Here is a 26462-nt window from a genome sequence, read left to right on the forward strand (position 1 = left end):
CCCTCTGCATCAGAATGAAATCTAAACCGCCCCATGGTTGCGCAGTCCTGCCAATTCTGGCCCATCCCCCCTCTCTGACCTCATCTGGTTCATGACCTCTGCACTCACCTCCTCCAACCTCACCAGCTGCTTTTTGTCCCTCCATCCCCTCACTCTCATTCCTGCCTCAGGGCCTTTGCACTTGCTGTTCCCTCTGCCTGAAACACTGTTCCCCAGCTCTCCAGAAGCTGGCTCCTCCCCCTCAGAAAGGCCACCCCTCAGATTCCTGCCCTGACCACCCACCAGAGGAAGCACCCCATCTTCAGATGCTCTCACACGCCACACCCTCCTTTCTGCAGAGCCCTTCCCACACCACACGACTATCTGATTAGTTTACGTGCCACAGAACACCGTCTCCAGTTCACTCTCTCTTTCCACCATAGCCCCACACCCAGTGGGCACTTAAAAAACACTGGGGAGAACCACACAGGATTACCCAACACTTTCTGAGTGAATGAATGGATCTGTTTCTGACATGTAATTAGAGATAATTTTGAGAAACTTATAGGAACGCTTCCTATTTGTCTCCTCCTCATGCCCAGGACGCGGCTGGTTAACGGTTTGGAAAATACAACTATTTCTGACTCATGGATGTTTTTACATAAGCAGTAAATACATTCATCATGGTGTTGCTTATAAAGCCAAAAACTGGAATCAAATTAAATATCAACTAATAGGGGACTGGTTAAAAAATTATGGTATAACTCTGATAAGAGACTTCACAGTCACTTAAAATATTTTAGAAGACTACAGTGGCCAGAGCCCATGTCGATTACCATAGCATCTAGTGAGAAAAGATATCAAATCCTTAGTTTTACACTTGGAATTGTGATCGGTTAACCCAAACTCTTTGGCTTCTTTCCCATAAGCTGATCATCTGATGAGATTAAAGAAACGCCCCATCGTGACCCCAGGCGTTACTAGAGGAGGAAGGAAGGAAGAAGCCAGGAGCTTCAGTAGACCGTGGACACTAGATGCTCAGCGCTTCTGGAGCACCCAAGCCAAGGGAGCTACAGAATGAGTAAGTGCTTGAAAGCATCCACAAAACTGAGACGTCCAAGAGCACGATGGCCAGTGGTGCCCCCGAGGACAGCAATTTCAAGTGGCGCCATTTCAATGGGCCCCAACTTGTTGATCACTCTGTGGGCAGAGAAGTGTCTTTTAGATTTTAAGAGAGTTCATGAAGCTCACCAGCAGATCAAGGAGAAGTAAACCCAAGGATTCAGGAAACCGGCTCCACCTAGGGCAGCCCTAGATGCAGACCTTCTGGTACCATCCCCCGTAGGCCTTGGGCCACTGGAATAAGGGACTGACAATCAGAAGCCAACAATTCCTGACACTTGATGCAAATGATGGATTACGATTCCAAAATCTGTTGGGTAACTGGGGAATTCCAACCAGAACAGCCCCTAAGTCCTAGGGGAACTTGACCAAGCGTTTCCTCTCCGTCCCCCGTCCACAGAAGCAGAGAGAGGAGACAGGGCACATGCTGCCAAGCGATCACGTCGCGTCTCTTTGCAGGAGGGACTGGCTGTTCTGTAACAAATAGGTCAGCACCACACATGCTGCCGACATCAGCCCCGGCTGAACAGATGCTGAGGGAAATTTCATTTTTTTCCCCCAAGTCAGTTGCAGGCACCTTATTCAATTAACATGGCCACTAAGCTGCAGACAGCTCCATATAAAAGCCCTTCAGTTATAGAATACATTTTATTATGTGACAATAGTTGCCAGCACGATTTATTTCCTTTGATGGGATTCTGCTTTTTTCTTGTTAATTTAAATCTGTATTTTCTAGTGCTGATTCCAGGTCTGTGTGAATTTTTAAAATGTTACCATTAATCTTCCAGACCCAGTGGCCACATATAATGAAGACAGCTCTGCCCAGGCGGTGGCGATGCCTCTGTCCTCTCCAACTGTCAGAGGGCAGCGTTGAGGGGACTGAGGCTGGGGTGGCAGAGGCAGACGCATGGTTAGAGACAGCTGTCACTTCATCTCCCACCCCCCAGACACACACACACAACACACATGTACAACACACATGCAACCAAGGCAAACTCTGGTGCATGAAATTGCAACTCGCATTCTGTTTCTTGGACCTGACGGTTGTATTAAAACCACTTTTCTGAGCCAGCCATTTTCAGTGTGCTCCAGGGACCTCTGGGGGTTCCCAAGTCTTCCAGGGACCCCATAAGGTCACAACTATTTTCACAATAACACTAAGACATCACTTGCCTTTTTCCTTTCATCCTCTCACAAGCAGACGGAAGAATTTCCCAGAAGCTCTGTGACTTATGATGATGTCACTGCTCTGATGTCTGCTTGCGTATTCTTGTGTCTTACATTTTTTTTCAGTTTTAATTTCTAATAAGGGAAATACAGATAAACATAACCCACATAAACAAAAGCTCTTTGGAATCCTCAATTTTTAAGAATAGAAAAGTCCTAGACCAAAACATTGGACAACCACTGTTCTAGGACAACGTGTTAAACCTAACTCTGCAAAGACTGAGTTGTAAAGTTCACGGGATTGGGCTAAGAGTAGTAAGAAAAGAGAATAAAAGGGTTGGTCTCAATTATATTCTTAATTAAAGAAAAAGGTGCCTTATTAAAAAAGTTAATAAACTTTTACAAGTGGAAGAAAGATGAAGCATGAGATTCACGTGCTGAGGCCAGGAAAGCAACTATTTTTAAAAATTTCGTTCGAGAATAAGGTGAGCTAAGACGTCGGAAGGTTTTGCTTTCGCCTGCTGCTCATTTGCCCAGACCATCCCAGGGCGAAAGGCAGAGCTATGAAATGTCGGTCCATCCATAAAGGAAAAAAGACTGGGAAGGAATCAAAGTAGGAAACGACCCAAGAGATCGACAGGACTGTAGAGAAGAAAGGCAAGGGGTAAGTCAGGAAGTCCAGGAGGCCTAGGGTTCGATCCTTTTGGTTTAAATGCATCTTGATTTAACAGGCACAGCATGCCAGGCAGTGCCCACTGCCTAGAGAGCTTGCCAGTGAACAGGAGTCGGACACTGGGGTGCACCGACTCTGGATTGTGACGTTCCGCATACACAAGCCACCTAAAGGTCCCCGACGAGCCTGTGGGTCCCCTTTCTTAATGGCAGTGACGAAACCCTTAGAGAATACAGACTTGTTTGTGAGACAAAGTAAGCAAGAATGACAGATGACGCTAGATATTTAAACAAAATAATGAGGCATTACATTTGTTTATTCACCCTTTCACTGGTATAAACAATCGACAGTTGAAAATATTCAAAAGACTCAAAAAAGTCAAGTTAGGAGAATGAAATGATACATGTCTTACAAAGAAACCAGGACTGTATGATTTGTACGGCCAGTGACAGCTCTAGCCAGCCTCCTGTCACCAAGATTCTACAAAAACTAACGAGAACAGAGAAAGGTAAGGAAGATTCAGAAGATTATCTACCAAATAATGAGCACCCAAGTGAGGACAGGGGACGGACGGGAAGGGTCATTCACAAATCCTGCCTTTCGGCCAACCCCCAGTCTAGAAATATATATCTTCATGAGGGCCTACAAAAAAATGTCACATGGCAAGATAAAAAAAAACATTACCTTTGGGGAAAAAACTTACTGTAGGATGCAGAAAAAGTTATCTGAATTACAAATAACGCAGAAATAAAATTCTAAAAAACTGAATTAGTAATATCGTGGATAAGCCCCCCAAGACTTTCCAGAATGCAGAGAAAGAACACAGAGATGACAATCATGAGGAAAAATATAAATATGGAGAACAAAGACCAACCTAGATATTCTAGATGTTAGAAAGAAATCAGAACAATTAAAAGAGAAATAACAATCAAGAAAAGTTTAAAGCTCGCCTAACTAAAAAAAAACACAACTAAATATAGACGCCAACGGGGCTTCCAACATTCCAAGCAAAATCAATAAAGAGACTCACAGCTAAATAAAGCCTGATTTCAAGACCACCTAATTTCAAGACACAGTCTAAAGCTACAGTAATCAAGACAGTGTGGTACTGGCATAAAGATAGACATATAGATCAATGGAGTAGAATGGAGAGTCCAAAAACAGGCCTGCACATATATGATCAATTGATTTTCAACAAAGGTGCCAAGATAATTCAATGAGGAAAGGGCCATCTTTTCAACAAATGGTGCTGGAACAACTAGATAGCCACGTGAAGAAGAACGAACCTTAATGCTCACCTCTCACCATATCTGTATATAAAATGACCCAATAGTTTCATGGAACTATTCCAGAAAAGAGCAAAGGGAAGGGGTAACTATTAAGTCTAGAAAGCCAAGGGTTTGAGACCTTTCAATTAAATGCATCTGGATTTAACAGGCATAGCATGGCCTCTTCCAGAAGAAAACACAGGAAAAAATCTTTATGACCTTGGGTTTAGCAAAGATATCTTAAACAGGACACAAAAAAGCACAAACTGTATAAGAAGAAAAATCAATAAATTAGACTTCACCAACATCGAAAACTCTTGATCTTCAAAAGATCCTGTTACAAAAATGAAAAGGCCAGCCACAGACATGAAGAAAATATCTGCAAAACACATATCCAACTTATAGCTACAATATACACGGAACTCTTATGACTTGAGAAGACAAATAACCCAATTTAAAAATGGCCAAAGGATTTGAATAGACATTTCATTAAAGAAAATATACAAATGGCAAATCACACAGGAAAAGAGGTTTAACATCACCAGTCATTAGGGAAATGCAAATTAAATCCCCAATGAGATATTACTACACATCTTCCAGAATGGCGAAAATTAAATAGACCGACAATATCAACTGCTGGCGAGGATGAGGAGCAAGTGGGACTCTTACGCACTGTTGATATGAATGCAAAATCCTACCAGCACTTCAGAAAACAGTTTGCAGTTTCTCAAAAAGTTAAATAGACCCTATCATACAAGCCAGCCATTATAGTTCTGGATTTTTACCCAAGAGAAGTGAAAGCATATATCTATACAAAGATTTGTATGGAAATGTATTGAGCAGCTTTATTTGTAATAGTAAAAAACTAAAAACAAGCCAAATGTCCAATAACAGGCGATTGCATAAAAATATTGTGGCTATATCTACACAATGGATACTACCCAGCAATAAAGGAGGAATTATTGATACCAGCTAGATGGTAAACCTCAAGATAATCATGCTAAGTAAAACAGGCAAGATGGAAAGAATGCCTATGTTATGACTCCATTTATACAAAATTCTAGAAAATGCAAATTAATCTATAGGGATAGAAAGCAGATCCGTGGGTGCCAGAGAGAGGATATATTACAAAGGAGCACAGGGAAACTTTTGGGGGTTCTGGATATATTCATGATCTTGATTTTGGTGATGGTGTCACAGTGTGTGAATATGTTAAAGCTCATCAAATTATACTTTAAATATGGACAGTTTATATCATACATTCAGTATACTTTAGTAAAGCTGAAAAGACTTTTCCGATCTAAAAAAAAAAAAAGACCTAGATAAAGAAGCCAATAGGGTTCACAGTATTCCAGAAGAGGCCAGGAAAAGAGACCCATGGATACACGAATCCTGGCAAATCCTGATGGTGACTTCAGACTTGTCCTCTGTCACACTAAATGCATGAAGACAGTGAAGCCACAGAGTCAGGAAAGGAAAGAAAGCTGGGATTCAGAAATGTCTTACTCATTCAAGCTGTCTTTTATATGTGAAGTCAACAGCAACAAAAAGATCATTCATGTCCCTTTCTCTGAAAGAAATACATGAAAACATCCTCCCGATGATTCAAAGTGAAGATTCAAGAACGGGGAAGTAATGGAACAAAAGGGTCAGCAGTTATTCTTTCCCTCTGGAAATCCAGCCTGAGGAAATAACCTAAAATGCGAGAAACGACTTATTTAAGATAGAAACAATAAAATAACATCAGCTGACTTTTCACAGGGCCCACCCTTCACGTGTATCCTGTGACCACGCCCCTCATCTGGATCCCACAACTCGGTGCTGAGACTGCCTCTGTTTCAGACGGTCTCAGAAAGGGTCAGCAGCTTGCTTGAGGGGGCACAGCTTGGATTTGAACCCTGATGGGGCAAATTACAAAATTCAGCTCTGAATCACAACGCTGTGCTCGAACACTGGAAATGACATTATAAAATGTCTGATTCGCAATGTGTTGCAGGCGTAAGATGCTTTTCAGGTTTTCTGGGTGGAAGTCGGGGGAGGGTGCTCACGAGGTGATGCTGACTGAGGAATGCAGGGTGAGACCGTGTGGGCAGCGTGATCCCGGCTGCAGAGGAGGCGGGACGGATCCCCCGGGAGGTGGTCATAAGAGTCACGAATTGGGACAATGTTCATCTAATACTAAACTTGGACAGAGCAAGAAGGAGGAATGAGGCAGACATTTCTATAATTGACATGGCCAAATCTCAAAGACACAGCTACTATGTCAAAACAAAACAGAAACCAAGTTGTGGAATGACATATATGTCAACAACCATGCAAGCAATATATTTCTATGGGTACACATATACACACATGTCACTGTACAAACGGGACCTGAGGGACATGCCAACTCATGGCAGTGACGGCCCTGTGCCGACGGCAGGACTGGGGTTAGGGACGGTGCTCATGGTGCGGACAACACAAGTCTGAGGTGAGGGTGTGGATTTTTTCTCCCCTGCTTTTTCATATATTTTTATGTGTTAATTTTTTTTTCAATGAGAAATTATTTTTCTTTTTATCAGTAAGAAGAGGAGAAGAATAGTTTTCTGGATAACGTGTCCGCTGGCGGACAACGACCCGAGGTGATATGCAGAGGAAAGTAACGGCCCCGGGGTGGGTGGAGGAGGGATACGCAAAAGCCGCAATGATTGAGTTAAGGTGGTCAGGGGGAGAAAGAACACAGCAAATGGCTAAATGAAATTCCACTTTATTCTGCAAAACACCATTGGGAAGAAGTCATCTGTGACACACAGCTTCTGTGCCAGGTGTAAGGACGTGCTTAATGAATGCCATTTAATGAAGAAAAAGGCTCTTATAAAACACCTGGCACAGGCAGGGTGAGGGAGTCGCAGGAAAGGGGACCCTTGGTGCACCTGCTGGCATTTTAATAAGCACCTTCTAGAGCGTCCGCTCTCCAAGGCTGGTCAGGGGTGTCAGAACGAGGTCCCTGACCATTGCCCACACTCGCTGACAGTCTGGGGAAGCTTCTTTCTTAAGGACCATATGCTCCGGTATTGGATTGGCCTGGAAGGTAATTAAAACGAATCATTTTCAGCTGGAAGGCCGGCCCCGCACTAGCACACTCCTCAAAGACTTCACAGCCAGGATTCCTGCTTTAGGCCCCCTGGGCTTCCAGACTGAGGCTCTGAGTTACGATTCAGATCTGTGAAGACCCAGAGACGTGAGATCATGTTGCAATTTTTTCTTGTTACTTGGTTCTACTAAAACAGAAAGTCCGTTATTTTAATGACTCAAGGCCCTAGAATATTTTTAGATGTGGCGATTTTTCTTGTCTCATTGATTTTGGAGCCAACCTCAGAGAGAAATCACCGTGTGTGGAGTTTACTACCATTGCTCACGGTCTGATGAGACAGTTTTGTTTTGTAATTGACACCGGCAAAGTCAAGTGAGGTTTTGTAAAACCCAAAACAGACCTGTTCCTTCTCAATGACAGTCACTATCTCACAAACTTTTTATGCCCAGACCTGAAACTTAATTCTAAATAGACCCAATGAATTGATGCCATCCAAGAGGAGACGCACGGTGGCATCCATGGCCACACAAAGCTGCTATAATCAGTGTGTTGTGACCAACACAGCCCACCAGTTCTTAACTGAGGTCCTACTACAGGCCAAGTACGTGTCTGGCACTGACATAATTTTAAAAAATCAAATGATAAATGCATATTACTAAGTGAAAGAAGCCCATCTGAAAAGGCTACATACTATATGATTCCAACTCTATGACACTCTGGAAAATGCAGAACTATGGAGACAGTAAAAGGTCAGTGGTTGCCAGAGGGGGTGAGGGGAGGATGGACAGGCAGAACACAGAGGATTTTTAGGGCAGTGAAGATCTCTGTGTGATACTATAACGATGGACGTACATTGCTATGCATTTGTCCGAACCCACAGAATGGGCAGCACCAAGACGGAACCCGGCTGAAGGGAAACAGTGGACTTTGGGTGACTATGATGGGTCAGCGTAGGTTCAGCCTTGGTAAACCCTCATGTCTTTTGCCCTTCAGGAACTGATCTACAAATAAACTGAAACACACATAAATCCCCTATATCAGAAAGTAAAAAGCTCTAAATATTATAAGATATGCAAATAGAAGACTGCAAGTTTATAGGCTTCAATTTCAAAATTGGCATCAAACAAGGGAAAACAACAGACACCTGTGGCGTGCCGCCGTGCGCAGACGCGCCATGAAGCACTGTGGAGTGTCCAGCAACATGGCGGCTGTGGCCCTGCCTGCCACGAGCAAAGAAAGCGCTGGAGGTCGAGAAAAGGCCGGAGCAACGGAACAGTAATTCACAAGACAAGGACCTAAGAGATGTCACGAAGTAAGACACGGGTGATGAGGCTTCTGGAGTAGAGAACTGGGAGATCGCTTCTGACTCAGACGGTCGGGGGTGGCTTTGTTCCTGTAACCATCTGTGCCTATGACGGTCACCACTTCCTGAGCACTTGCGCTCTTCTTCATGCTTCACACTCATCTCTAATCATCACAACCCAGCAAGGTAAGTATTATTCTATAGATGGGGGGAGAGGGAGTTCAGAGAGGTTAAGGAACTTGCCCAAGGTCACACAGCTGAAGAACCTGGCTGAGCTAGGATTTGAGTTTATGCTTTTTCTTCTACGCCATGTGGCTTTACTGAGACAATGCAAAGCAAAAAGTAATATAAACGCAGACTTGTTCATTTTCCATTCAAGCAACCCATTTGCCATGATCAATATAACTTCATCCTACCAACTGGACTATATAATGAGTTTTCCTCATGGGCAACACAGACACATACAGACAGACAGATACAGACGCGCACACGCCCCCCAACCACATCACTCTGCATTGGATAAGGAAAAAAAGCTGCCGCTGGAAGACTAAGGAAATCACAATTCCAAACTCCCCAGGTTCCTGAGCGCAAAGCTTTAAAGTGTGTGCAGCTCGACAGCATATGGCAAATCAATTACTAGTTTAAATCTTAAAACAAAAACATGGCAAGTGTGGTGCAGAAATAATCAAGAACAACGGTTCGGTTTAGATTACAGCGGGCCACTGGAGTTTTGAATACAATTAATCCTCATTCCAGGCAATGGGAAGCCATATTGACACTTATTCCTAATTTGAATATTTAATTAGGGTGAAGTTCTTCATCAAATTATCGCAGAACTGGGAGAAAGCCTGGACGACTTACACAATTACTATCTTAACCCCTTACCAGCTGCTCACCTGTGCGCACAGTGAGTCTGGTCCCAGCTCTGCGGGGGGAGGATGCCTGCGCCCCCCAGGCTGGTTCCGGGAGAGCTCGGAGGGGAGTGGGGCTGACCGGAGCTACAGCCGGGGCGGAAAGGAGCCAAATCTTGGCAAGAGAAAGGCCTAAGGGAATGAACTGCTGGTGCTCAGCTAAATTCTGAAACGCACCCTGCACAGACACAGAAAGCCACACGCGCACAAGTGCCCGCTGTGTGCCTGGCGTGGCACGTCCACGTGTTCCCTGCTTTAGTGCTCACAACAGTTCTGCAAAGAAGGTATTCTCATGCCTATTTTACAGAACAGGAAACTGAGGGTCAGAGGAGTGCTAGGACTCATTCGAGCTAACACTGCTTGTGAGTGGTGTAAGGAGGTCAAATTACTATACACACGCACACACACACACACACACACCTTGTACTCACCACAAATAAGGACAAAGAGAACACTTAAAGGTCAAAAAAATGTATTCAAAGCTGTATTGTGGATTATTCCATATTATGCAAACAATTTGGGGGGTGGGGAGGGTGCAACCAAAACTCAGGCCTCCTCAACCAGCATTCTAAAATTTCGCTCCTGGATTCAAAATGCACCACTGAGCTCCCCAAATCGGGGAGTCACCACGCTGCTGTGGCCAGCTGCTCGGGACAATGGGGCAAGGGGAAGGGCCAGCAAAACTCCGGGAAATGGCCTTGTACGGCCCACCTGAGACACGGGGTGGCCATCCAGGCCTGGAGAGGGGAGCCTTGCCCAGGCAGGCCCTGCAGAGCACTGGCACTGCTGGTGTCCCAGGGGTGGGAAGGGTCAGTAACAGGACGGGGAATGTGCACTTGGTTTTCTCCTTCAAAATGCCAACGGCTCTCGACAACAGCATTCATAAGTACGTATCAGTTTAGGTAAGAGAGAACACCTCCTCAAAGAACTCCTTTTCACTACATGAAAAGACTTTTATTGGCACTTCACAGACGCCCATGTGATTCTGCATGACCAAAAAGAACAAATTTTCCCATGAAATCTCCCGCACGGGCCCTGGGACAGGACCCAGGGCCGGCTTCGCGCAATGCGCTTGGCCATGATGGATCTTTCTGGCTCCAGACTCCACTGAGGTACTGAGCATGAGGGACATGCTGATAGTTTCAGATTAGCGATTTCCTCTTAAAAGCTTGAGATGGGCTCAATTACCCTCTTGTGGAAATCGTCAAAGCTGCGCTCACAAGGGCCACTTTGAGCAGGAAGCTGATTACCGGTGGCCGGTGGGGAGAGCCGCCCCCCTGCAGCCCCAGCTCGGCCCCGGCCAGGCAGTGGGAGACCCAGGATCCACTCACCCTGCTCCGAGCTTGCTCGTTGTGGCAGCAAATGGCGTCGGGAACTTCGAAACTTTCCTTTGTATATTACATTAATCCATATAAGAAAATCTCTTTTAATGAGGAGTGATGTAGTTACAAACTCTCCAGAGCCATAATTAGAGCAAACTAATTGAAGTTGTGTTTTGACACACTTTCCAAATTCACGGGTGCTGCGTGACATATTCACAACACTGCCGCCGCACAGCCATGGCGACGGCAAAATCATTAGGCTAATAACACTTATTTGCATTCTTATCATGCCGGCAGCTCTCCCTTAAACACTGTTCCTACTATTGCTCGTGTACTGTACGTTTCCACTGAAAGATATTAACAGTAATTATTAGTACTTTAGTGGAATTTTAATGTTAAAGAATAACAACGTGCATTAACAGACGTTGAATGCCAATTCCCTTTCTTAACCACCGTCGGAAGGTTTGGGGGTTCTTCCTGGGTCCCCATCCCACAACCCGAGAGTGACGAGTCACCGATTCAGCTTCATTTGACTGTGGGATCCGAGTTAGGGTTTCTGAACTATTCTGTTTCAAACGTTTGACGAGAAAAATCTTCCTTTTTTTTTAAAGTATGTTAAAATGAAATTGAGAAATTTTTTCCAAGCAGTTAAAAAAAAAAAAATCAACAATTTACAACAGGGCCTTTGGAAATAATACTAATGAATCCCAGGAGGACGTGCTTTCCCTGCTCTGTCGCCACCCTCCCGGTGATTAAAGACAGACCTGGAAGAACCAGAATGTGAGAAAGGCCAGTGGGGGTGGGGCAGGCCTGGTCTGTCAAGATGGGGGCCCTGTTTGCCACCAACGAGGCCAATTTTTTGGATGCTTAACTCAGACACTCACACACAGAGAGGAAGACTCGACAGTTCTAAATAATGGTTATTAATGACTCCTTCCTCTGAAGTGACAAATTACTCCTGAAATTTAGAGTCGGAGAGGTATGAAGAGTGAATGGAACATGACAGGCAATGCCAGTGAACACAGAGCTCCTCTATGGTGGGAGACAGGCGGGGCCCTGGAAACAAGGTCAAGGGCCCTCCTCTCTGGGCATTCAGAGCCCTCTCTCCTCCAAGGGTCTCCCAGCAGCTCACGTCAGGGACCAAGGGCAGTAAAAACGATTCTTGTCCCACCTCCCGTGGAAAGTGGAAGATGCTAGGCGCACTGTGACGGGAGGCAGACCAACTCCGGGCCCTCGCTCTCCCCAGGTATGTCACCAACGGGGCCCTACCAAGGGCTCCTCAGTGGAAACCTGGGGTTAGGCTAGACCGTCACTCAGATTCTGAGCTTCTATAAATATCTTGGGATCAAGAAAACAACGACCACATCATTTTCCATTCATAATCCTAGAGAAAAATGAGGGCAAAGGACGGCACTGCCTTCACTAAAGATGTGCGCTTGTGTTGAATTTCAAACTATTCAGACGTCCATTTCAGGATGGATGTCTGGTTTCAGCCCAGGAGGACTTAAGTGAGAGAAGAAAATGCTTCCTTAGAAAAACACCAAAGACTACACTCCTTTCAAGCTGGGGAGCTTTCGGGTTCTTAAGTCATCCTCCTTGTACTAATGTGCTATTTTTCAAGTCCCTGATTACTTAAGAAAAGAAAAAAAAAGGAAACTAACTTTCATAGCTGCAGCAACACTCCAAATCGCAGTATTTATTCACTACATTTAAGTTTTATTACACTTGAACTCAGCGATGCCAAAACGCCTCCCGCCCGTATAAAAGAAATGAAGAAAAAACCCGAGTCTGGGACCGAGGGCACCAGGCTTCCATTCCAGATGATCTAGTCTAATCTTATAAACTGAAATATTTAAAGAGTCTCTAAACCTCGCTGACCTTGCTTTTAAAAACAAGGAACATATGGGCACGGCTAGCTTTTCATCTTCTTCCAGCCTACTAAAATATCCGCTTCTCCAAAATTCAAGAGTCCTGAGGCTGCCAAACTCAGATTCATAAAAGGCTCCGTGCGTGACACAGGCGGGCGGGTAAGGGTCTGGACTGGGAACAACCAACCCTGACAAAGAACCCAAGGCCGCATTCTTCTCCTTCTTGCCCGACCAATCTCCAAGGCTGTGGAAAACAATTTGTTTAGCAAAATAAAGCCAGGACTAATAAGGAGGTGGAATGTCGGCTGGGATCTGGAATAGCTCACGGCTGTGTGGGGTCCCCTGAGAGGCCATGGCTACGTGGGCTGCAGGAGACACTGAGGTAGAGGGTCCTAGAATTCACGAAGCCCTGAGGCTCCTCGAAGGCAGCGAGGACTCGATGGCGGGAGCTAGCCTCCAATCCTGGCTCCTCTAAAGCCTGCCTTTAGGTCCATCGTCATCCCTCCAAGCTCAGTTTCCTCATTTCTTTTTTGAGGAAGATTAGCCCTGAGCTAACTGCTGCCATTCCTCCTCTTTTTTTTTGCTGAGGAAGACTGGCCCTGAGCTAACATCCATGCCTGTCTTCCTCTACTTTATATGTGGGATGCCTGCCACAGCAGGGCTTGCCAAGCGGTGCCACGTCTGCACCCCAGATCTGAACCGGGGAACCCCGGGCCGCCGAAATGGAACGTGGGCACTTAACCACTGCGCCACCGGGCCGGCCCCAAGTTTCCTCATTTCTTAAATCGAGGACACTGTTATTCACCTCACCATATGGTTATAAAGATTAAAACAATAGAGAGTGTTTACACACTGCCTGGCACAGATGCTTAAAAAATTGTAGCTGAAATAATAATGATGATGATGATAATTGTATTTATTCTAATAATTATTATTACTAATATTACTATTCAACTGGAAACAAAACATCTGCTGCTCAAGAAGGGTATTCGAGTTGAATGCTCCCCTACCTATGGGCAAAAACCCCATCCAAAGAATTCAAAAGGCCTTTTAAAAGTTACTGCAAGCAAAGGATTTCATTAAACATCCAAATTAATAATTGAAACCTTGCTTTGAAATAGAACAGGGTGGGGGTGGGGTGCAGTAAAATACCGGGAAATTTCGCTTGTTCAACACCCATTTTCACTTTGTTTGGCAGCTGGATTTACACCAAGAGACCCAGGTGAAATATTCTATGGAGCTCCCTGCAAATAGACTGTCAGCCTCCACTCTGATAAAAGGTAAAATATCCTCCTCTAAATGGTCTGGTTCACAAAACCGACCCTAAAGTGAACTGATAAATCTGTTCTGACACACGGAAAACTATTTTCATAATCCTGAAAAAGGCCTTTCTCCAAACCCCGGAGCTTAAACCAGCCTCACAAAGAGCCTTGTACCCTTGAGAGCCCGGCGGAGGAGGAAATCACTTCACATTTATAACCCTGCTTTCCGGGACAACGGCACGAAGAGTGCACGGCACCATTGCAACCACCAAGGAAAATCAGACAGTCATGGAGTCACGAAAATTACAGAGATAACACATTCACAAGCAGCAAATGCCTTGGCAAAACCTCACGTAGGAGAGGGAAAGCCAAGGAGGCCAGCTCAGAGGTGGACGCTCATTGACTAACCGTCAATTCTTCATTAAATGGAAGCTCTGACTTCCCAAGAAGCCGTATTAAAAATTAATACCAAAAAGTGTGTTGCCAGCCTACACTCATCATTCATGTATAACAACACCAAACTGCATTCCAGTGGAATTTTGCCTTTGAAGTTACTCTGACACCAAAACTAAGTTTGATGCTGTGACAGAAGCAGTCACAGCTCTGGGGCACGAGGATTTTAAAGACCCCTTACTCTGTAGGTCTCCATCACACCGCTCTCTTAATCACCAGAATAAATCAAGCTGCTGGTAACCCTACCTAATCGCAGGCTTTGAAGCCATTGAGGGGAGCTGTGACGCTGGGACCCTCTCGGGTATGGCCTCCACATGTTTCCCTCAGTCATTACCTACAACTCAAGTGGCCTGGACCCCAGCCAACGTTCGCACGTCTCCCCAGAAGAGTGGGAATGCAGCCTGCTCCAGCGGCTTCCGACAGGAGGGGCCTGTGGACGACAATGAGCTCCCGACCCACACGCGCATGCTCTGTGAAGTCCTGATCTCCCAGCTGCTGGTCAGGAGCCTGGAGAAGCTGCATGTGAAGACAGCTGGCACAGCTGGGGGGCTGCACCCCAACCGGCAGCCCCTCGGGGCCCAGGCTCAGCACCCCAGTGAAATGCTGCACAACCAGTGATCCTGTGACCACAAGCATCAGGGCACAGGGATAGTGTGCACGCCAAAGGTGACTCACCTGCTTGGGGTCAAATCCTAGCTCTGACACTTAGGAGCTGTGTGAACTTGGGGAAGGAATTTAGCTTCCTTGATCTCAGTTTCCTCATCATAAGACGCAGGTGATAACAGCACCCAACTCACAGAGCTGTTATCAGGATTAAAGGAGTTGTTATTTGTTAAGCACTTGGAACCGGGCCTGACACCTAGTAAATGCAATGCATGTCTCGGACAGATGGATGGAAGAAGAGGTGGGTAAATACATGCTACCTGGTTCGATGGATCTAAACCAGCTCACTTTACACATTCAAAAAATATTTTTTGAGTGCCTACCATATGCCAGGCACCTGGAGTTCAAAGGTCCCTACCATTCCGAGGCCACACATTTTTCACTGAACACTTACTGTGAGTATCGAACGAGATGACATAGTTGAAAGTACTTGCTAAATTTCCATACATAGTGATGTGATATTATCATCCTTATTTCTGTGTGACTAGCCTTTTCTGAGGCTTTAAAGGAGAAAAAAAAGAAACATGAGCATCCCGGTCATCAGTAAGTGGCAAATGTAGTCATAAGACCAAACATAAACACAGGCAGCAACAAGAGGGAAACGTGAAATGCCAAAGCGTACAGGGCAGGCACCTGGAGGCGAGGATCGGGGAAGACGACACGGGCCCGGCTTTCTGGAAGAGGCGAGGGCTACACCAGGTCTGGAGGGTGGACAGGACCAAGCCTCGGCGTTCTGGAGTCCAGTCTGCCTCTTTCAGGAGGGCAGCTGGCATGAGGTAAGGCACACAGCAATGGCCACAGCGGAGATGCTTCTGGAATGAGGACCATGTGCTCAGGAGCCAAGAGGAGACTCGTCTGATTAACCGGAGAGGATGTGGGAGACATGTCAGATAACAGGAAGCCAGTGAAAGTTCCAGACAGGAAGAAAGAACACGTGCCTGTCTGAAAACCCCAACGGGATGGCAGGCAGCCTAGGACTTGAAAGTTTCAGGCAAAGAATGTAAACGTGGGCTATTTAAATGAAATAATGAGCCCCCTGAAGCCCCACCTCTAATCTAACTTCGAATTGGTGTTCAGGTCCTACCCCTCCAGGGGGTTCTTCTCTGAGACACCCCTGGCTGTCGGTACTTTTGGCTGGAGTGGGTGGACGGTACCGCTAGCAGAGCGAGGCTAATTCAAATGCACAGTGCCAACGCTTGTGCTCCTTGGGCAAAACCCCTACAAATCTGCATTACAGTTTTCATCTTACAAGGAGTGTGTCACATCAAGGAAGGTTATGAAAATGTGTGTCCCATCTTCAGATGGATGCAGTTTTCATGTGAAGGAAAAAGAAGTGTAATTATTCCTAATAAAGCCACAGTTACGCCCGGACACTCTGCAGAGGCATGGGATCTGAAGGCCCACTGGAACGGCAAGACCCAAGCCCTCCTCTAATGGGGCCAGGGCCGAGGGCTCCCCTGGGGTCGGGTACCCCAAAACGTCTCTTGCTGCTATGGAAGTGGAGCTCAAAATCCCAGTTATAAGCTGTTTACTATTAGGGGAAAGATATCATTGGACTCAGCCGTCGGCCCTGTCTGCTAGCCTTACCTTGGTGCAGGACACACATGACCCTTCTCACAAATGATGACCTTAGAGTAAACAACAGCTTTCAACTCAAATAAATCCCCTCCAATCCTCTGGGCTGAGCCTTCTCCAACTAACCCTGTAATCAAGGAGAAGCGGCTGGGCCTCCGCACATGTAGTGCCTCCACTCCAAGCCTTCCGCCACTCAGACAAACACCTCGAAGGGAGAAGGAAGACTCGGCCTCCCCAGTCTGGGCCATTCTGGCCTCTCCTTCAAGTCCTGCAACAACAGGCAGGTGACAGCTGTCACCTGTGGTGCAGAGACCGTCTTACAATTCAACACGGACAGAAGGCGGCCGCCAGCTTAGTCAACAGGATCCAGCCGGCGAGCAAAGCTTCTGTTTCCGATGCTGGCTTCTTCTGCGGTTGATCAAGCAGCAGAGTTGATCCCACCCACGTCCACGGGAAGGCGGGGTCAGGGAGGCCAGGACGGGGCGCCGCGGCTCATGGGCTGTTGACAATGGATGTGATGGTGGATGAGCCCGGGCCGCGTGGCAGGAATTCTAGATCACCGAGGCGTGATTTTTTCTCTCCTTTGGGACAAGCCATTAACCTTTGAGATGACAGCCCTGGGATCAGAGCGACGGAACGATTTTTGAGGTCAACCACGATCTATGTTCTCAAAACCTGACATCGACATGCAAAAGTTGTGACTGAATCCTGGTGTCCCTAAGAGGAAGACTAAATGCGTGTGACAGATCTTCTGCAATCAAAATGCCCCATTTCCCAGAGTATCTGTCACAGATTGATAACATCCACGCAAAAAGTTAAGTACAATTATGTCTGTCACTAAGAAACATACTTCGGAACCTGTGACTGACAACTTGCTGGAAGCTGACAAATCCCCGGAAGATTCTAGAACAACTCAGGGCAGCACCACACACCTTATAAGGGAAGCTCGGCCACCTGACTCCAGGGAGAGGCTCGGCGGGGGGGGGGGCTGGGGGGGGCTGCCCCTCGTGGGCAGAGGCTGTGGGGCAGGACTTGGCAGCTGGGAAAGGAGCCATGCGCTCTGTGGCTCTGGGAGGGAAGGTGACGCTCCCTCCCAGGGGAGGGGCAGTGTCAGTGACGGGCCACAGGACGCGCCCATGGCCGGAGGCCTGTGGGGAGCAGAGTTCAGGCAGCGGCGTCTCCTTCAGGACCACAGTGCACTGGACTCAGCACCCCAGGCTGCCGGGAAGGGCAGCGTCGAGCTCCTGGAACCACAGGTTCTGCATTTTCTAGGACAGCCCTAGACCAACGTCCACAAAGACATGAAACGTCCTGGAAATTCCAGCACTCCGGACCACTTACTTCAGATGGGCTCTGCAAGGGAAAAAAAAACGCTTGCCACTCAGCTCTGGCATGCCAAGGCTGGGACGGAGACACGGCATCAGCACGGCCGAGCGCCCTCTGCGCCCTCCACCCCAGGGAGGGGGCCACAGCAAACGCCCCGCAGTCATCCTCCTTCCCTCACACTGGCACTGCTGGGCCGTAATTCGGACAACACTGAGGAAGCACTGAAAGCTGTGTGAGGCCCTCGGTGACAAACGTCACTGCTCTGCACCCTCCCCACCCACTGGCGCTTCCCAGAGGCGCCCTTGGCAAGATCTAATACGCAGGTCTGCTGACTGAATTTCTGAGGGCGGGCGCCGGGAACACGATGCATTTCTTCAGTCAGGTCTGAGACGAACCGCTGAAGGTGTGAAGACTCCAAATGATGTTCGCTTTCCGCCAGCAGCTGGGGGCACACGACCTCTCCTGTCAGCTTCTTCAATGCAACAAGATTTTTACCTTCGAGAAGTTTCCTTTATTAACTTTTTAAGTGTGAAGCCCAAATCTACCCCTTGTCACTTCAGTCCACCTGACGCAATCGTGCCTTCTGGGGCTTCCAACAACCCATCCCAGCTGGAAACACTGCGATTCTCCCTTCTACATACTGACCGTCTAAACACCTGAAGCAGCTGCCGTGTCTCGACCCAGGTGAAAACGGGGCGATTCCTCATACTCAAATTCAATGCTTGATTTGGGTAACTTTTACAAGGTGGCACGAGGCAGTGGAGGTGAACTCTCGATGTACCTGACAGGTGTGGGACACCATCCTGTGGGATGTGCCCACGCCAGGCTGCATTCCACACAACCCAGGCTCCTTCGTGCCCAGCCGAGTCATTTCACACAAACCACTGCTAAGCCAGGGCCCCTCAATCTGGCTCTTGTGCAATTGATTTTTTGACTCTTGGCGGGCCCTGTCCATTTTCGCCCATCACCTTTCATCTCCTGGTTCCAGCGGGGTGTTCTGGCTGTGGAGATGCAGAGTATTGATTCTGTCATTCAGCACATCAGCTCTCCCTAATGGCTCTGTGTCATCTGCAAATTTGATAAGCATGCCTCTGATGTCTTCATTAAGCCACTAGTTTTACTGCTCGGCAAGCCGGGGGGCAGCAGTCCGCCAGGGGCCCCTCCCCGGCCGACACAAGCATTCATTCATCCACACTCTGGGGCGACTGGTGCTGCATCAGCTGTGAACCTGCCTGCCTCCCAGAGCTTCTCTGAACCTTGGTCCAGGCAGCAGCAGAACCCCTTCTTCCAGCAGAGTCATATGTGAGACCCGGGCTGTGAGAGAGGAGTGGGGCTGCTCTGGTCCACGGGGGAAGTGCTTCCTCCACCTGCACCCTGCCCAGGCAGCAGCACGGAAAAGAGTCAGAAAAGCCTGGATCCATGGCCTCTGTCGTCTGCTTAGATGCACCGGGCTGACCCGCAGAGCCGAGGCCAGCCCAGAAGGGAGATGTGGAGCTGGAACCCAACCGCAACCCCATCCTGCTGATCAACCTGCGTGAAGTGGGTGAGCAGAGGAGGGAGCAGCACGAGTGCCCAGGCAAAACAGAGGCTCCCAGCCCCCGGCCGAAGCGGCCCTTCACTCAGAAAATGTGGAGGACTGTGTGCGGAGCTGTACGTGTGGGAGGGGAAGACTCAGGGAACCAGGAGGAGGGGCTCTGCCAAGACGTCCTGCCTTTTGCCATGAACTTCACTGAACACTGTGTCCAGTTCACTGGATCCAGCCAAGGGGCATCCTTGTCTCTCTGGGACCCACCCATCCTGAAATGACAACCCCACATCTGGCCCCAAGAGGAGCACTGTCTGCAACGACAGAAGGAAACAGGCAGGAAGTGTTGTGTCTGGGGCGGTCCCTGCCCCTGGAAAGAGAAAGCTGTTCAGCTGGGACCATGAGGTCCACGGGTGCTGACCCATCGTCTCTGAAAAGGTCCACCGGCCGCCCGTTTTGTCTGAGACACGCTGGGGATAACAGCTCTCCAAAGACGGCAGGGAATTCTTGGAAAGATGAGTGATGACATAAGAAAAGGAGGCAGAGCACCTGTTCTCAGCTTTTGAGACCAGAGCTCAAGAAGGCAACAAGGTCTGCTGCGGCCCCTGCCTCCTTCCCTTCCGGCGCCCCCAGGGCGGTGCTGGGAGCCCGGCCGCCGCCCACTCTCGGGAGCCGCCGCCGTCCTCCCGCCGCCGCCCAGAGCAGTCAGTAGAGGGCGCTGCGTCACCGCTCTGACTCCGGCCGGGCTCAGCGAGCGGTCCCCGCGTCCACACAAAGGCCGGCTGGGAGGAGGAATTCTTGCGCTTGCGGTTTAATATTACATGAGAAGGAGGCAGCCGAACACAAACTTGCTCTTACATGATATGATACCACCTATGTAAAAAGTACACGGAAAAATGACGTGAAGGAACTATAACCAGAGGTTCTGAGCCTTTGCTCACCGGAAATGGGATTTCTGCTTTTTCATTATTTTCTATACTGTCAATTTTCCACCACCTTGTATTACTCTCAGAGTCAGAAAAAGACCCGAGGAGCGCTCAGGGACTGAGGAGCTGTCTGAAGAAGGTGTGAGGGGGCTGCAGCACGGGGTCCTCGTCTGTTGGAGAAGCGTCTCTTGTAAAAGTCAATACCTGCCTGGGTCTGCGCTGAGCGCTGGGAGGCAACAGGCTCTGGACACGGCCCTGCCCTCAGGGAGTTCACGACACGACCACAACACAAAGTGAAGGCATGACTGCCGAGAAGCGCTCAGGCCCAGGCACAGGGCGGTCAGGGAAGGCTTCCTGGGAGAGGCGGCATCTAAGGCAGGGGATGCGAGACACACCCAGTGCACAGGTGCCAACACGAGCAAAGGCACAGAGGCACAAAACAGGAAGGGAAGAAGAGGCTACCAGTTCAGCCTACAGTCTGAGGCTTGGGGACGGGAGAGAGAAGAGCAGAAGTCACGGGAGCGGAGCTGGAGGCCTTCACCCTGCAGACCCCACAGCGGGCACTCCCAGGGCTCACCACCAGAGAGAAAGCTGTCAGCCTCCTCTGCTGGACAGAGTACAGAGCCTCGAGGGATAAAGTGACGTGCTCGTCATTTCATATGGCAAATTTGAATCCGCATTTCATTTTTTTTTAAATCAAAGATATTGGATAGGAAAATAATACAAAAACCAGACACAATAAGCCCCTGATGAATTAGCAGGTTCCCACTGGGGGGCGTGCCACCTGTAAGTTACCGCACAGTGACAGAGGACTGGGGACAGACAGGTGGTTTTTACTCGGAAAAGTCTTCATGTAACATTCAATTATCCAACAGCATGGTGGCGGACTTAACTCAGCCAAATTAGAATACATTTTATATTGACTATTTTGACATTTGTTTTATTTGGCAAGTAAAACAAAACTGATCCAATTTCCTTGCAGGCATTGTAAACCATAAACTGTACAACAAGAGGCAATAAAATATATAAGCCTGATAAACACGCTGTTCTGATGACTACCTCCAGGGCCGCCTGGCTCCCCACAGCCTCTGCTTGGGTCCTCTCCCTTCAGCTGCTAGTGACGCTGCTCTCATGCTGACCAGCAAGCTTCTGGGGAGACCACCCTTCCTATTTACCTGGGAGAATCAGTGCTCTTCCTTTATCCAACAGAAAGTTAAAACCTGCCCTGAGGTGGTGCCCATTTCTAGGTCCTTCCAGAGCGAATGATGCCAACAGGGAGCAGGTGTATGTACTGCAGAGGCGATGGGCCTGAAACGACCCCCAGTGCAGGGGATGGGCCTGAAACAACCCCCAGTGCAGGGGATGGGCCTGAGAGGACCCCCAGCTCAGGGGATGGGCCTGAGAGGACCCCCAGCCCAGGGGATGGGTCTGAGATGACCCCCAGCACAGGGGATGGGCCTGAGATGACCCCCAGCGCAGGGGATGGGCCTGAGATGACCCCCAGCGCAGGGGATGGGCCTGAGATGACCCCCAGCTCAGGGGATGGGCCTGAGATGACCCCCAGGATAGGGGATGGGCCTGAGATGACCCCTAGCGCAGGGGATGGACCTGAGATGACCCCCAGCACAGGGGATGGGCCTGAGATGGCCCCCAGCTCAGGGGATGGGCCTGAGATGACCCCCAGCACAGGGGATGGGCCTGAGATGGCCCCCAGCTCAGGGGATGGGCCTGAGATGACCCCTAGCACAGATGATGGGCCTGAGATAACCTCCAGCACAGGGAATGGACCTGAGACGACCCCCAGCACAGGGGATGTGCCTGAGAGGACCCCACACACAGGGGATGGACCTGAGATGACCCCTAGCACAGGGGATGGGCTTGAGATGACCCAAGCACAGTGACAGTGAGGGCAGCTGTGACAGGGCCCTGGGTAGTGAGAAAGGAATGAGAAGTGCTGCCTGGAGCCGTGCTCGCCTCGCGCTTCTAACCCCCTGACACTCACCCGCTGGCTCGCCCTGCACCTCTGGGCAGCCATTAGCTCTTCCTATTTTTTCCTACCAAAGTGGAACTGAAAACTGCTCCTAAGGTTTCAGGCAACTCCAAGGATGGTTAAGTGACAGTTTCACAGGAGAAAGACTAGACTGTCTTTGGGGGGATGTCCCGAAGGACAGAGTCGTCTGAGCTGCTGGCTCTCGACAGCTGCATTCTTCAGAAGGAGGCAGACGCTCAGCCCGAAGAACAGAGCGAGAGCCACGGCTATATGGCCATCTCCTTGCCCCTCCCGAGGGCAGGGCGGAGCTGTGAGGTCAGCAGGACAAGCCCACCACTGACTGCTGGCCGCCTTGTCCTGCTCCTGACAGGTTTTGTTCACCTCTGTTCGCCCACATGGAAGCTTTTGCATCCGTTCTCATGTACATTACATCAATCCCCAAATGACGCTGCCTCACCAGTTCTCAGCTGTTTTATTTACTTTGGTAATCCTTTTCTCAAACTTCATCCATCATCGCTGTTTGTTCCTTGTCCTCCAATAATTTACTACTAGTGATGCAGAGGTTTCTTATCTGACAGAATTCTCTTACCATCTGCTTCTTGCATAACATGCAGAAGACCACTGCCACCTCTATTAGGACTGAAACCGGCTGCTGAGTGGCCAGTTTGCTCTCCCAAGTTTCTTTGTGGAAACGATTATTAAAACTAACAGCCCCTGAAGAACACCTCGCTGTTCTCACACCCAAACTACTCAATTCTTAGTGTGTAGCTCATCGGGAAGAGAAACAATATGAAAATGAGCATAATTACTTACCAGCCCTCCTGGGTTTCAAACGGGTGGCTGGCCAAGGCAGAGAAGGACTCCTACCTTCTTAAGGCCCCTGTTCCCAACCACATGGCTGCAAAGCTTGTGTCTGTGTGCAGCTATCAGCTCTTTAGGAGAGCAAGCCCATTTAAAGTCGCATATTCTGCTATTTTAGGAGCCTGCAGAATATGTACAAAATAGAACAGAGAATGGCCTTTACATTCATGTAATGCACAGATTTCTAACTGGATTTTAAACATCTCCTCTAAAGGTATATTTCTTCTGCAATTTTTCAGCTATCTTCTGTGCTATTTCAGCAGAAACGAAGTAGAGGTGTTCTCAAACGTTCTGCAGGGGGACCCCAGACCACATGACTGTGACGTGCAGAGCGGCATGAGCCGCCACTGACAAGGCCTCACCTGGGAAGGTTGGGGGCCGGGGTGGACGCTGCTGATGACTGGGAAGGCGTCGTGGGTTGAGATGAGTCATGATTTCTTGGTACTCTGCCCATTCGATACCAGATCCCCATGCTGTTCAGTTCCCTTGGGGAGAAAAGAGAAATCTTCATGGCGCTGTTCGGCACAAAGCGTTTACCTGAGCAACAAAGCAACAGTTCATTCAAAAGAATCACGGCCTCCAACGCCAGGGAGTCACAGCTCGCCCTCGAGGATGGCTTCCGTCGCCTCCCTGTGCGCTCTGGGTGTCACAGAGCAGAGCCTACCGTGAGGGCAGCTGTCCCCCCGAGGCAGGCCTTTACGACACGGCCACCGTCCTCACTGCCCCAGAGCTCGCTCCCTTAGTTCTCAGTCTTCAAAATGCTTCTTAGTGGCCGCTTCATTGTAGGTGTTTACGTGACAACCCACTTCGAGTCCTATGTACGGTTAGGGTGAGATAGATGGAGCAACGGGCTGACACAGAGGCCTGGTTTTTTGGTTTCTTTTTTTAAAGATTGGCACCTGAACTAACATCTGTTGCCAATCTTCCTCTTTTTTTTTTTTATTCTTCTCCCCAAAGCCTCCAGGTACATAGTTGTATATTCTAGTTGTGAGTGCCTCTGGTTGTGCTATGTGGGACTCCGCCTCAGCATGGCCTGATGAGCGGTGCCATGTCCGTGCCCAGGACCCAAACCGGCGAAACCCTGGGCTGCTGAAGCGGAGTGTGAGAACTTAACCACTTGGCCACAGGGCCGGCCCCCAAGCCTGGTTTGTAACGCCCAGGAGAATCAGCTCCACCCAGCTCTATGACACGCCCCCACTTCTGGACAAAGCTCCTTACTGCCGGATGTCACCTGCAGTTGGCCTCATGCTCAGGGTCAGTTTGGGAGATATCTTCAAACGACAAGGCATGTGCCCCACAAACCACCGTGACTCAGAGGGATCACAGAAGGGCCTGACAGATGCCACATGGGGTTTCCTGTTACTGGATGTGCACGCCCATCGCAGCCCGGCCGCACCCCCACGGCCACGAGTGCTCATGAGACAGGTCTGTTCTCAGGAATCGTAAGGGCATGAGTTTAGCCATATCTCAACTGCCCTACAGAACTGCATCTTGGGATGCGGAGGAACATCATCTCTTCAAAAACGGAGACCAGATTTACTCAGTGGACACTTCTAGCAGCTTCCCAGTACATTCAGGAACTATTCTAACCCACAATCGCGTCTTCTTAGATGCCTGCTTCCAATCGGCCGGACTGATTTCCCCACGTCTCAGTCACGGTCCCGCAGCCAGGCCTGGGCAGAGCTGTTCCCAATCAGGAGGCTTCACTCCCCGGCTCACAACCCCGACCCTTGCAAAGTAACGTGTGGAATTGTGCCTGATTTTAAGAAAAAGTGACTTAGAGTTCTGAACACTGAATTTTCTTTCCTTCCTTAAAAATGACACGGAAATTGTCTTCCTCTAGAAAAGAACTGTTGCCCCAAGATGAAACAAAAGTGTACTTCAGCAATCTTTTAAAATGATACAAAAGAAAGAAGATTCTCGTTTTGATTATCAAAACATATATGGTAAGAATCTATTCTTTAGAATTGTTTAAATTGGTTAAAAATTAAATCTTTTAAAGTAGTATAGTTTGTAATTAAAAATACACATAGTAACTGAAATTAGACTTTAAAAGCTCATTATTAAATTGTTGGCTTCTACTATTTGTATGTAAATGGCTGTTTCTAAGGCACCTGAAGTATGGTTATTCTCTTAACTATCTCCTACTCCCATAATCCTGTTTATGCAATTAGTTTAAACCATGTTGCAAAACAGGATTTTTGAGCGTGTAGGAAGGGAATGATAACAGAGTCCTTCTTAAGGACCACAAAATCTTGAGACAGCTTTCAGATTCCACAGCTGAAGACTCCGCACAGACCATGTGCACCAAGAGGAGCATCACCTCTATTTTTGTGATACCTGCCCCCTACACGGCTGGAGCAAACACCGCAGCTCTCGTCTGTTGCCCAGCCTGCGTCTAGTATACGGGGAAAGGCCCTGGCTTTCAAAGTCAGGAGGAGGTCTGGGAGCAGATGAACGAGAACCCTAACAGCACAACCCAGATCCAGGAGGAAGAACTCACCTGTGGGGACCCACGGGGACGGGCGAGACGCCTGCACAGCCGGCCAGAGAGAGGCACATAGCCAAGGGGGCCAAAAACCAGCGACCACATTGATTCACTGGAAAGACTCGAATTTCAGGAGACTGAGCACAACGAACATCTATTATCTTTTGGACATCGGCATCCATTCACCCCTACCTTCCAACTTTTTACCACCTCTCCATATTTGGGGGGCAGCTACCCCCTCATTCTTAGTCCCTGAGTTCCAATGGAGCTGACTCCACTTCCGGCTCAGGCCTGAGAGAGAGAATGACATTTTCCAGGTAGCAGTGATGGGTTCAGGGTGCATATGACCCCAGTGAGATCAGTCAAGACCAACGAGACTGAATTCTAGAACTTCTGTTTGAATTATCAAGAACGTGGAGTTGCTCTTCGCCTCAGGTCTTGAACCTGGAGGAAAAGGAGGCGAACCCACTGCACCACCACTCCTCCACTCTAGGGGAGAACACGTCTAAGAATGGGGTCCACCCCAAGGAATCAGAGCAAAGAGGAGAGAGGGAGAAACTAGACCCTAGTGACGTCCTCTGAGCGCCTACTTCCAGCCACACCTGAAGCCAACCTGCCCCCTGAACTCTGCTGTTATGTCAGTCAACAAATTCCTCCTTTTGCTTAAACCAGTCTGGGTTGGGTTTTGCATCACTTACAATCAAAAG

At 48.5% G+C, this 26462-nt stretch overlaps 1 protein-coding gene and 1 long non-coding RNA gene across 10 annotated transcripts in view; one reads left to right on the forward strand and one right to left on the reverse strand.

Annotated features, from left to right (window-relative positions):
• The window catches only part of LOC139046337 (uncharacterized), a 31140-nt gene extending 7521 nt beyond the window's left edge, over positions 1-23619 (forward strand). For 3 of the 5 annotated variants that reach the window (XR_011506221.1, XR_011506222.1, XR_011506223.1), the window contains 3 exons: positions 909-8771; positions 9392-9492; positions 13885-23619. This is a non-coding gene — a long non-coding RNA (uncharacterized lncRNA). The remainder of the gene's footprint in view (positions 1-908; positions 8772-9391; positions 9493-13884) is intronic. The other 2 variants (XR_011506225.1, XR_011506224.1) reach the window with 2 other exon arrangements.
• Positions 1-26462, reverse strand: part of MVB12B (multivesicular body subunit 12B) — a 188909-nt gene that overhangs the window by 82998 nt on the left and 79449 nt on the right. For all 5 annotated transcript variants that reach the window (XM_070518744.1, XM_044778753.2, XM_070518742.1 and 2 more), the window contains exon 6: positions 23630-23752. In XM_070518744.1, coding sequence (XP_070374845.1) covers positions 23630-23752 — 123 coding nt within the window. The remainder of the gene's footprint in view (positions 1-23629; positions 23753-26462) is intronic.

Source organism: Equus asinus, chromosome 10 (assembly GCF_041296235.1).
Source record: "Equus asinus isolate D_3611 breed Donkey chromosome 10, EquAss-T2T_v2, whole genome shotgun sequence".
In the NCBI taxonomy this organism is placed as follows: domain Eukaryota; kingdom Metazoa; phylum Chordata; class Mammalia; order Perissodactyla; family Equidae; genus Equus; species Equus asinus.